Source organism: Zosterops lateralis, assembly GCF_965231275.1.
Source record: "Zosterops lateralis genome assembly, chromosome: 9".
NCBI lineage: Eukaryota > Metazoa > Chordata > Aves > Passeriformes > Zosteropidae > Zosterops > Zosterops lateralis.
The window spans coordinates 6,711,639-6,724,093 of record NC_139769.1 but is presented as its reverse complement, the minus strand read 5'-3'; the positions used below and the strand labels follow the sequence as shown (position 1 = coordinate 6,724,093).

The window sequence follows — 12,455 nt, the reverse complement described above, 5'->3', positions numbered from 1 at the left end:
GCAGTTAAGAGGCTTGAATTAGTAATTTTCCAACAGCACACATGCAGTGCCACAACTAGATTTTCTTGTTTGCTTGGTCGTAATATTTTATGGTCTGGTCCTGGGCTTTATAATGCAAGGGAACTTCTTGTGATAAATTGCAGATCCGACAATGAGTGTCAGTCTACAGCTCCCTGAGCAGATGTTCATTTAGTCTAATTTCACCAGTACTTTACTGTTCATCCAGAACAGATCTTGCCAGCTCAGGATGCAAACACAAAGAGAGAGAGCACAAAAGATCACTCTGCAAATAACCTGATCGGTTTCAGACACTTGGAGGGGAAAAAGAAAAACATGCAGGAACTTCAGCACGCAAGGTTGGCTACGGCAAATCATCCACACACACCCACACCCAGGGGGGCAAATTCACAAAGCCATGCGTGGGAAGTTGCACATTAATCCACCTCTGAACAATAGTTATTTTATCACCGCACTTCAAGAACCCTTGTGTCTGTTTTAAGGTCTCTTCCTTTGTTCCTCCAGCCTTTCCTGGCTCTGCTGGTTTTGCAGAACAGGTCCTGTCTGAACTGTAGGGTTATGTCTTGTGAAAGAACAGAATATTATCTGTCCAAAATGCCAAGGGTGGCTGTAGCTCACTAACACTCCTCTCCTTTTCTCTCCCTAGGTGTCATATGCCCGTCCAAGTTCAGCATCCATCCGGGATGCCAACTTGTATGTCAGCGGCCTTCCCAAAACCATGACCCAGAAAGAATTAGAGCAGTTATTCTCACAATATGGGCGCATCATCACCTCACGGATTCTGGTTGATCAAGTCACAGGTTAAAAGAAAACTTTCCTTGATATGTGCATGTTTTTCTGGAAGTGGCAAAATTGCAAATGTCTGCAGCTGGGTTTTTTTGACTTTTAGTGTAAAATGCAATACCTGTTTCCTTATAAGCGTAACTAGAGATGTAACTACTGCCTCTTTAATGAGAGACTATCAAAATACAGAATATTGTTTACTTAAAATCATTAAGTATAGTAGGGGCTAATTTTGGAGATTACAGATTGGGAAGAGGATTTTTCTTTACAGGACTTTTCTTAATTTGCAAAAATTGCACAAACCACCTATTGTGTGAAGTCGAACCCGACATTCAGTTTATGTTCGTTTCATAGATGAGACTGTTCCTACAAATATTTATCTTTTCACGTGTTTTTACTTCCCAGGGGTTTCTCGAGGTGTGGGATTTATCCGTTTTGATAAGAGAATAGAGGCAGAAGAAGCCATAAAGGGACTAAATGGCCAGAAGCCTAGTGGTGCTACAGAACCAATTACTGTGAAGTTTGCCAATAACCCCAGCCAGAAAACAAGCCAGGCACTCCTTTCACAGCTGTATCAGTCTCCCAACAGACGCTACCCTGGACCACTTCACCACCAGGCTCAGAGATTCAGGTAATTACCTGGAAAAGAACTGAAGTTCCACCAGCAACAACAATGTGGGGCAGGTGCTGTGCAGGAAAATAAGCTTTAGTTGCGTAGGCTGACCTGATTTTCTTTGTAAAATTAAATATTCTTTCCTGGAGAATGAGGAGGAAAATCTGCTGACAGCAGTAGTCATGTTGTATTTACTAAAACAACTGAAGTACTGTACAATCAGATCTCATGAAGGCTCACAGAAAAAGGGAGGACAGGATAGAGTTACACTGGTAATCAAATGAGCAGTGACTGTCCTGTTCTTTCTCTCTTTTTGGTAATGCTTTTATTTTCTGCTATATTATTACAGTTTTGATGCAGCTTAGACTTTGATGTTAATGGCAGTGGATTGGTAGCAGGAAAAAAGCTGAGTCTGTCCCAGTCAGCAGGAGTATCATTAAATTTATTAGCCTGAGATATCTGCTCTTAGTATAAAGAGCCCTTGTGTTAGTCTTTGGTGTGAGCCTTCAGATGCTTTTGGGGATGTTTTATGCTTTGCATTTTGAGTATACTGTTTCCATCTGATGCATAAGGCAGAGTTAGCAATATGCGATGTTCCTATTACTTTTATACTTAATAGTTCTCAGGCAACCCAGCTTTCAAATAAAAAAAATCTGCCTTCGAGAAAGAAAACTTGGACATATTTGCATAACTGAGTCGCACACTGGCTTTAGAGAATTATTCAGAAGTAATTTTAGTTTGTCAGTGATGAAAAGTGCTAATGAATTAAAGATCATAAAAAGTCAGTCATTGGATACATTAAATTTACACTTGTTTTTGTGTCTTTGGCACGCAGCTGTGTCCATTGAGGTTATCACTGAATCATTCCATGGACAGAAAGACTTTATTGTGCTGCCATGGAAAGCAGATGATTATATTCTGCAAAATTTGGTGGTCCATTTAGGTTGACATATCATGAAGGATTAATACTAAATATATTTAATAAAATGGGGGAAATGTATTATATTAAAGCAGATTATCAAGAATTTTTCCAGTTCCAGCAGTTTTAGATTCCACATTTTATTTCCAAGTTAACTGTAAATATAAGGTGAGCAGTTGAATTACCAAAAAAAATTTAATTATTAAAAAAAAAGACAAATCCTAAGTGGATTTTTTAAAACCAAGATCTGGAGTTTAAGCCTTTCTCTAAGACTGCAGACAAATTTAAAAAAGGCGTTTAAATGCTCTGGTGGAAATTTAAGCACAACCTCAGACTTAACAAAGCAGGCTGGGAGTTGTTAGGCTCCTTAGATGTGTGGGAAACTTGTTGAACGTTTCTTCTTTGAAAATGGAACACTATTAATAATAGTTCCATTGAGCGATCTTGCCATCTGTGAGACATTAACCCAAAGACCCTCCTTCTCTTTTCAGGCTGGACAATTTGCTTAATATGGCCTATGGCGTAAAGAGGTAATTAGAATTCCACAGATTGCCAGATGTCCGTGTTGGCACAGATTGGTGCTACAATTTATTTTTTTTTAATTCACTAACTTTATTTTTTTTATCCCTTCTTTTCTTCCACCAGCATGTCAAATTCTTTTTAAGTTTGGACTTCAGTTGGTTTTGTTACTTTAAAAGGCCTCACGCGCAAGTTCTGTGGGGTTTTTCAACCTTTTTTGATTTACAGGTGGGCTTCTCAAATGGTTTAGGTGCCACAGCTACAAGCATTGAAATTGCAGTTGCTTTGCTAAGTGATGCTTTTTCTAGAATCAAAACTATTAACTTGAGTTTTTAATAAATCTCTGATCTGATAATGGAAAATTTAAGTCAAAAATCAGAATTAGGCTGTTCTTGTGTCTCACAGTTAAGACCACCTTTCTCCCCATCTGGCATCATAAATTTGGCTTGAAAATACAGCTGTGTGCACCTCAATCAGCCCAAAGTTTCTTTTGTTACAGGTTTAATACTTTGAAATTTTTTTTTCAGTCCTTGAAGTTTATTTTTTGTTTGTTTAAAATAGCTGTGTGTGTGTATGTGCACGCATGTGTGAAAGCTGAGCTGATTTGTCAACATTTCTGCTCTTCCATGAGTATGCTTGGTAGCTAAAATGAGATGATGTGTTGGTAGTGTTTCCTTTAGTGGCAACATCAGCATAAGCTACCCTTGCAGCAAAACAAAGGTGTAGTCTTATTCCTGATGTTACCCTAAAATGTCCAGATTAAGATGAGAAAAGTATTACTTACTCTTCTGAAAAGGTCTGCTCACCACACTTGAAAATTACTTGAGCTTTTTTTTGAAGCTCATCCTCTAAAAAGGTATGGTAAGTATATCTTTACACTAGCTAATAGCAGACAGTAAGGTGGGGTTTAATTCCTCAGTAACTCAGTACAGATCTGAAATCCTGAGTATTCCCAAGAGGAAAATCAAAACAGAGCTTCTCCCCAGAAGCCCTAGTGCTGGTGTTCACGGGCATGTTGGTTGTGTCAGGATATCCTTAGTGGTGATGGGGATGTGGTGAGTCAGAACCCCCTGCCTGATTTTATCACACATCCCTTCTCCTTTGTTCTCCCACCTTGATATCTTGTCTGAAACATGGAGAAACTCCCAGTTGAGTGTCTGTCCAGGTGCAAGTCAATGTCAGAAGGATGGGTTTGTTCTGGGAGGTTTCCCTGGGTTTTTGCTGCTGCCGCTCCTTCCCTGGAATGGGGCTGGCGTGTGGTGCAGGATAGGCTTAGTCTGAACAGAGGAAAAGAGCAATTACCTGCCTTTATAGGTTATACATGTGCTTTCTCAACATTGTCTGCAGTGTTACTCTAAAAACACAGCAGTGTTTAAAGTCATTTTGCAGGCATCTTAAATTAGTTCTTATCTCCTCTCAGCAAACCTTGGCAATTGTACCTGCACTAGCAAAACCTGAATTTATAGGTGCAGGGTCACAAAAAATACTGCACTGATAGTTTCTGAAGCTGCTTCAGAAACAGGAGATTGGCTCTCCCTGTGCTAACTGTGTGGTACTGATGGAAAATGAGACATGCTGATGTGGAAAAAAGGTTTTATTGAGGCTAATTTCAGATCACTTGCTAGTAGCAAAGCTCCTTATGCGATAGGTGATCTTGTATTTGTGTCAATACACTTGCACCAGTTTCGTGCATGTTTTGTTGGATTTAGAGCAGCTGCTGTGCTCATGGCACATAAATAGCTGAAAGCTGCATAGCTCCTAAAGGTTTCCAGGGAAAAGCTGCTCTCCAGTGAACTGTAGGAAACATTAACCCTTTATATAAAGGCAGCATTTCTTTAAAATGCAAAGCCTTGTAATGCATTGTGACATGCACAGCTGTGCATTGTACAGGTTTTATGTCATCCTTACTTAGAGCATGGTGTATCCCTTAGTGTTGTATTTTGCATTAAATTTAAACATTCCAGAAAAGCAGTGTTTGCTGGCTTATGTATATTACTGGCACAGTTAGCACTTGCCAGTGATGGGCTTGAAGTCCCATTTTCCAGATTTCAAAATGAGCTGTAGCTGTTGGCTTCTACAAGCCCTGGCTGCCTTATTTCCAATCCTTAATTCCACCTGTGGTGGAAGGAGGAGTAGAAATTGGCCTTGTCCAGCCTTTCTGTGCTGAACTGTTGTGATAATGTCACTGGTTTCACTGTGCAGGAGAGAAACTAAAACGTGTCGAGATGAGGATTTGCAAAAGTGAAGTTGAGTTGGAAAATTGCCATGTATTTTTAATAAACTGTCTGCAAACCTTCCTGAGGATCTGATGCTGTGAGCATTTGTGAACTGCTCATTTTACAGCATAGCTACACCCCAGTGATGATCCTCAGCTTAAGATGTATATTCCAAGTGTCTTCTTTTTCCCTGAACATACATAAAAAGCGCCGTCAGGCGTCAACAGAACAGTGAGCAACCATCAAGTGTGTAGTTTCCTTTATGGTTATTTAATATACACTGCATAATACTGTGCGGATTGCTAAAAGTGTGTGAAAATTATTACAAGTGTAAAAAGTTTTGGAGAGCACAAGAGCTCGCTCAGCAACAGAGTCCCTCCCTCTGCTCCCTCAATCATCGCTCAGAAAATCCTGAGGAATTATTATTCTGTTCTGGTATTAAAACTCATCATATTGAAGGTACACGTGAAACTGGATTTTTAAGACGTTTCCACTGTGCCGTTGTTATTTTAAAACATATCCCAAAGTGTAGCTTCAGAAAGCATGTCAATTTTTTTTCTACGCTGATGAAAGGAAAATTATGTTGATCCTGAGGGCTGATACTGCTTAACATCTTCATTAATAACCTGAGTCATGGGCTGTGCTGCGCCCTCCTCGAATTAGCGAGTGACACTAAATTGGTGAGGAGCAGGGGCTGTCACTGCTGCTGGCCATGGCTGCCACTGGGGAGACCTTGGAAAGCTGCAGGAACACGCTGAAATTCGGGAAAGGCAAATGTAGAGTTTAGCCCCTGACTGCTGCCTTCAGCCGCCTACAAGGGGCTTTGGGAAGAAGGGGAAGCCGAGCTTTTCACAGAGGTCAAAAGAAGGAGGACAAGAGTCAGCAGTGACAGGCTGCAGCAGGGGAAATTCCACTTGAGGATAAGGGAAACTCATTCGCAGTGAGGATGGAGTCCTGCTGCAGGGGCTGCAGGAGCAGAGTTCATGTCCTTGGAGATTTCCTAAGCTTCCCTCCTCAGGGCTATGAGCAGCAGATCTCATTTGAGAAGTTTGCTTTTCTTGGAGCAGGAGGTTGATCAGATGATCTCCATAGATCCTGCCCAGCCTTTGTTATCCCATGATGGATCTGTGTTCCTAAACACCTGGCTTTATTGCTCTCTTTGGATATTCGAGGTGAAGTCCCAAAGGACAAGGAGGGAGAAACAGTAGGGTGCTCTCTTGAATTCTGGGAGTTAGTCCCTGCATTGACTTCTTGAAGAACCTTGAGCCTGTCATGGAAACGAAGCCTCACAGAATGAAGGTATCAGTTGATGTGCTCATTAATTGTATTTATGTTCAACTTATTCTACAATTGCTGCATAAACCTCCTTTGATATGTGGCTGGCTTTAGGACTTTTCATTACCTGGATTTTTTTCCCCTAGTGTATGTCAATTAAGGACCATGTTAGGAGGAGAAATAAAATCTTCCACTTAGAGACATCTCTCTAATGGTATTTTTAGCTGAAGAAGCTACTGTTACAGCTGAATCCTGACAAAGGCATTTCTTACTAATCTTTAAAATAGGTCTTGAAGTTTGCTTGGGTTTTTTTCACTGCAGACTAGTAGGAGATAAAGCATTAGATCTCCATTGTCCTGAAACTTACATCAGTGCTGGGAATAAGTGGCAAATTTCTACAGGCCCTTTTTACATGAGCTGTTGTTTATCACAGCATGTGCAGGCCCTCTCTGACTCAGATTGTCCTCAAGCATTTCTTTTCTGAGGTCTTTGTACACACACATCTAAGCAGGGCTTATCCTCGGAGGGAGATGCATTTATGCCCAAATTTGGCGATTTTGTTTAGTACAGCTCCCCTCCACTTCAGCAGGAGTTAGAGAGCAAGGGTGGCTCTGTGGTCATCTTCCGGGGACAGGATCCAGAACCTTCCATACCATTGGCTTATTTACTTTAAAATCTCGGACCCCTGTAGCTCGTGCCAAGAGATATATTTAGAATAGACCCCTCTTTTTGCTCGGTAGGTTTTCTCCGATCACAATTGATGGTATGACGAGCCTTGTGGGAATGAATATCCCTGGTCACACCGGGACTGGATGGTGCATCTTCGTCTACAACTTGTCCCCCGACTCGGATGAGAGCGTGCTGTGGCAGTTGTTTGGTCCCTTTGGAGCGGTCAATAATGTCAAGGTGATCCGTGATTTCAACACCAACAAGTGCAAGGGATTTGGCTTTGTCACCATGACCAACTACGACGAAGCTGCCATGGCGATTGCCAGCCTTAATGGATACCGTTTAGGAGACAGAGTATTGCAAGTTTCCTTTAAAACCAATAAAACCCACAAATCCTGAATTTCATATCCTTACTTACTAAAATATATATATATATAAATATATATACGAACAAAACAAAACAAAAAAAAAACTCTTCAAGGCTTATATTCAACCATGGACTTTATAAGCCAGTGTTGCCTAAGTATTAAAACATTGGATATCCTGTGAGGAACAGGAAAGGATTTTATAATGCTTAGAAAAAAAAAAAACCTTTGATGCATTGAATGTTCTTTCATAGCTGTCGTTGTTGAATATAATATACATAGATAACAATGTGCAGGGATTTTTACCCGGCCAGCTAGTTTTACTACCTTCCTTGAAGGTGGGTCTTTTTAAGATGACCATTCACTCATTTGAAAAAATAATAAAACAAAAAACAATTTTTACGAACTAATGGGATTAAAAGCGAGAAAAAAAAATTTTTGTTTTCTTTTCTGTTTTTCAAAACATTGATTGAATCAGATTGGTAAACCCCCCACACAAATTAAAGAGGAACAATAAAAATTGCAAAAAGAAGAACATAATTTTGCAACTTTTTTTATTTTTCCTTTTTTCTTTTGTATCATGTGAACTAAACAGTCTTCTGTTAGGGAATGGGGTAACGGGGGATACCTGATGACATAACAATTTAAATAACATTAACAATGTTGCCAAAGAGGTGGTCTCTTTGCTGAAAATGGGTTTCAAGAAAAATCTATTTTTATAAAATATAAAGAATTTTTACAAGAGAATCTGGATTTGAGAAAAAATATTTTGACTGGCTAATTTAGGGGAAATTGACAACTTTGTCATGTTCATACTGCACTGGTAACTTTTTAGAGATCAAGATGTGTGTTTTAAACTGGATTAGTAGATTGTTTTTTGAAGGATGGGCTACAAACAGATGATCTTCGTATCTTTTCATAGCATGTAATAAAAATATTAAATACAGTACGGGAGAGTGTTCTTCCCAGGCACGCAGTTACCCACAGTCAAAACCCAAAAGCAAGGAGATGAGTTGCAAGACGGTTTTTCTTTAAGTCATCAGTATGGGATATCAGCAGAACAAAAGTTAAAAAAATTAATTTTTGATCAAAAACTTCCTTGGTTTGAGCAGTAGGTGCTACAAAATTATTTACATATCTTAGTATCATAGTTAAATGTAATGTGTTTAGAAAAAAATACATTTGCTTTAAATTTGTTAAGAATTTTCAAATTCACTTTATAGCCCAAGCTAATATAATTGGGCTGTGTTGGCACATTTGGAACACTGTTTATGTTGCTTGAAACACTTATTTATTTAATTGCCGATGTGATGCATATGGCCAAAATCAAATATAGCTAGTTTGGCTAGTCTACTTATTTGTTTACTTAAACTATGGGAAGAAGCATATTATTGTGTCATTTTGTTGTGTGTGTATGTGTATATATAATATAAATATATATATATATAAAGTTATTTTTTCTTTTGGTTAATTTATTATAAGTTGTAACACTTTGCTAGTTTTGTTTGTATATGTCTTAAAATGTTTTCTTATGATACTTAAGTGACAGAGGTATCAAGGTAACTTGTGTAGAAATATTGTTTGATATATTGTCATGTTTGTTGTGAATATTTTTTCTTACTGCACAGTAGAAAAGAAAACAACTGGGTCTTTATTTTAATGTAATTCAGATTGGGGAAAACAGAGCTAAGGGAACAAAATGACTGAGGGGGTGCTCTCCCATGTCCAGTGCACTGATCATTTTAGTATGTTTGTGCTTTGTACGGTTATATATTTAAAACAAAAAAGGGTCATGCTCTTCCCTGAGTACTAGAAACAGTTACTCGCTATGCATAATCTAGTTGATAGTTAAATTTGCTATTGCTTTTCTTGTCTTGTTATATAAAATCTTTTCAATACAAGTTTAGTCTTAATGGTAATAAAACGTTATGGTTATTTATAACTTGTGCTTATTTTGTGCATTTTTTCCATGCTATACCCACTAACTGCATGTAGACTAAGTATTGTTTTTTCACACTGAAGAGGCAAACTTTTGTAGTAGACAAATAACTAAAAAGCAAAGGCTGCATCATAATTTTATCAGTTTTTTACTTTAACAATGTTAGATTTTAGTTTAAAGGAACACTCATTCAATGTTCAGGGAAACCTTTATACATCATCTGCTATGAATGAGCGCAGTTTGCTGGGAAAGTTTTGATGCATTTGCTAAGCATTAGTGGGGAAGGCATGTCAGAATCTTTTCTCTACGATGTGTTTTACTATCTGAATAATAATAATAATTTAAAAAATCTTTCTTAGGACCAGGCAGTTGTATACTTTAGTTATAATGAATGACTTCATGTTAACCTTGCTAGTTTAGATCATTTCTGAGGGAAAGTATTGTAAATGTTTTTTTCATAACCTTGTTGTGTTTGAATTATTTGTACTTTAATTGTCCAGACAATAAATGAAAGTGTGTAGAATGGCTATGGACTTTCCACCTTTTTAAGTGTGTTCAGATGTTTTAGTATTCCCAGTCGCACCTCAGCCGAGGTAGAGGTTTAGTCTCTGGTTCCAGAAGCAAGGTCTTCAAGAGAGAAACGTTCTAGTCAAACCAGATTGAGCATATTCATGATTTGTTTTTCCTTCCGAAGGCCAGAAAGAATCGGCCGTTTAATTTAAGATGTTGAACACCAAATACCAAACTGTAACTTTCATTTATTTGAATGTGGAAGATGCTGAAGGGTTTCTACTATATACAGTATTTTTACACAATGAAAATATTAACTCAGTCAATATCAACACTTTAAAACATAGCAAATTTCAGTGATAACAGTTTTTAAGCCATCATTTAGTTTGACTTTTCTATGAATATGCTATGAATGTCATGCAATATGAAACAGTGTACATATTGTCTGATGTACAAGTATATATGATCACATTCCAAATTTGATTCTTTTCACCATGTGTTATAACTAGAGTTGATACTTCTTTCAGTTGACTTGTTTGAATCTCATTAATACAAATATTCACTTCATGTTTATGTTCTGTAACATTCACTAATTGAGAATATGTACCTTGTAAAACTGCAGCATTGAATTTCGTAACTGAGATTAGGAAACTCTATCAGAGGGCTGGATGGACTGTGTGGTTCTTCAGCTCCTTCACCTATTAATAAACTCGTGTTTTTGTGAGATTAAGTTACCATGTTGGTTATAATAATTAATTTCAAGCCACAGAATGAGTTTGTTCTTAAATCTACAGCTTGCTTAATTTCATCCTTAAATCCACCTCACCATGCCATAGTAAAAAGCAGAAGTGGTTAATTTGGTCTGTTTAAAGACTTGGCTCTGAAAATCATCCTTCCATCTATCTATATATGTATATACACATATTCTGATTATATACATATATACACTTTACAACATGCACCAGCCCATTAAAAAAAAACCAAACAACCCTGCACTTTCTGTTTAAGAAAGTGATATTTTTTAACCAGCACCATTTACTATGGTTCTGTCTGCTTTATAGCATTTGTTAGGGCTGTCACCTATCTAATTTTTCTGCAGTCCTTTCTTCAGAAAGCAGGGAGATGAAAATCACTGTAGTGTCTGGGTGCTCTTAAGACAGGACACAATGGGCATTTGGGGTCACCTTTGATTCAGGTTCTCCCCACTTCCACTTAAAGGTTGGCTCCTTGTCTTTACATCCCATAAGGTACCTGTTTCTCCATTCAGCAGCTTGGTGAGCTCCTGTGAGCTGAACCACACCAGTAACAGGAGAGAAACGACCCTGCCACCTTTAGGGGTCTGGGATGCAAAGTTCAGTCCCCCTTTTGAGAGTATCACAAATGGGAATGGGATAAAAACAGTCACAGAAAGGTTCCCCATGCTGATCCTATGGGAGCGTTTTCAGAAAGTTTTACTGAAATGCAGTTTCTGCCCAGCTGGGATCAGAACCACATTTCACTAACACACATTCAAAGTAATCAAGGTTTATATTTCCTTCTTGAAAGGGTAATCACTCTTTCTGCAATTAGTGAGCCTGCTGCATAAATGGAAAATCACCTGGGGGAGGGTGTTTCAAGTGCATTTACTTTGTGTTCCACTAGAGCTTACCTTAGACACAGAGCTGGGCTTGGAATGCACTGAGAGGGGACTCAGTGTTGGGAAATGATGGCTCACAGCTCCAAGGGAGCAATGAGCTACCCTTAAATTCATACTGGGGCCATTCAGCTTTCCTGGTGTCCCTGAACTTGCAGCAGCCAAACACACGAGCACTCTGGTGCTCCCCCTTTGCAGTGGGAAGGGTGGGGAGGGGGGTCTGGATGCACTGCATCAGGCAGAGGCAGCTGCCTGGGTACTTGGATCAGCCCTCAGGATAACTGAGGGGAGAGGCAATCTCGGAGCTGGAAAGCCATTCTCCAGCACCAGAAGCCAGGCAAGGCTGTTACCTAGCACATCTCACTCACATGGCTACAGAGAGATGAGGTAAAGCCAGGTCAGAGTGTGGTGACAGTAAAGATTTGCTCCCTGCCCTGGAGATCTTGCAGACTGAGCTCCCTGCACAAAAGTAATTCATTGTGTATACAGAGCAAAATGAAAGGAAATCAAATCCAGCATAACTTCACAAAAGCTCTGACATCTCAGACTAATACAGTATCACTCTTCTAAAAATACCTGACTTCCTAAACCCAGGAGATGGGATGGATCCAGTCCAGCTGAGCCTCAGCAGCTCACGGGGGGACACATCACCTGGGCACAAACAGGGACTGCTCCAGGAGGGGAACACGAGGCCCCAACCGCACACACACAAATCCTGTGGGATGCTCACTGGGGCATTGCTACAGGGGAGTACCTTCAGTGCCCAGGGGAGTGGTGTTGGTGCTGCAAGAGGCACTTCTGAGGCCTCTCCAAGAAACACGGTGTGCTACTGGGTGTGCTCAAGAAATTCCAGTGGGATCATGTGCATTACAGCACCAGGGTGATCAGGAGAACAGAAACTCTGAAGAGTTACCAAGCTTGGATTTTTTTCTACCTCCCATAACACAAAACCTGTGTTTTAAAAAGCCAGTTCCTATAAATCTTCTAGAGCTAAGC

At 39.3% G+C, this 12,455-nt stretch overlaps 1 protein-coding gene across 9 annotated transcripts in view; it reads left to right on the top strand.

The window, feature by feature from the left end:
* ELAVL4 (ELAV like RNA binding protein 4) overlaps positions 1-10,533 on the top strand; it is a 65,117-nt gene extending 54,584 nt beyond the window's left edge. For all 9 annotated transcript variants that reach the window (XM_083867447.1, XM_083867445.1, XM_083867448.1 and 6 more), the window contains exons 4-7: positions 665-818; positions 1,207-1,432; positions 2,825-2,863; positions 7,084-10,533. In XM_083867447.1, the coding sequence (XP_083723573.1) occupies positions 665-818; positions 1,207-1,432; positions 2,825-2,863; positions 7,084-7,411 (747 nt within the window). In that variant the 3' untranslated portion in view covers positions 7,412-10,533. The remainder of the gene's footprint in view (positions 1-664; positions 819-1,206; positions 1,433-2,824; positions 2,864-7,083) is intronic.
* Positions 10,534-12,455: the final 1,922 nt, after the last annotated feature.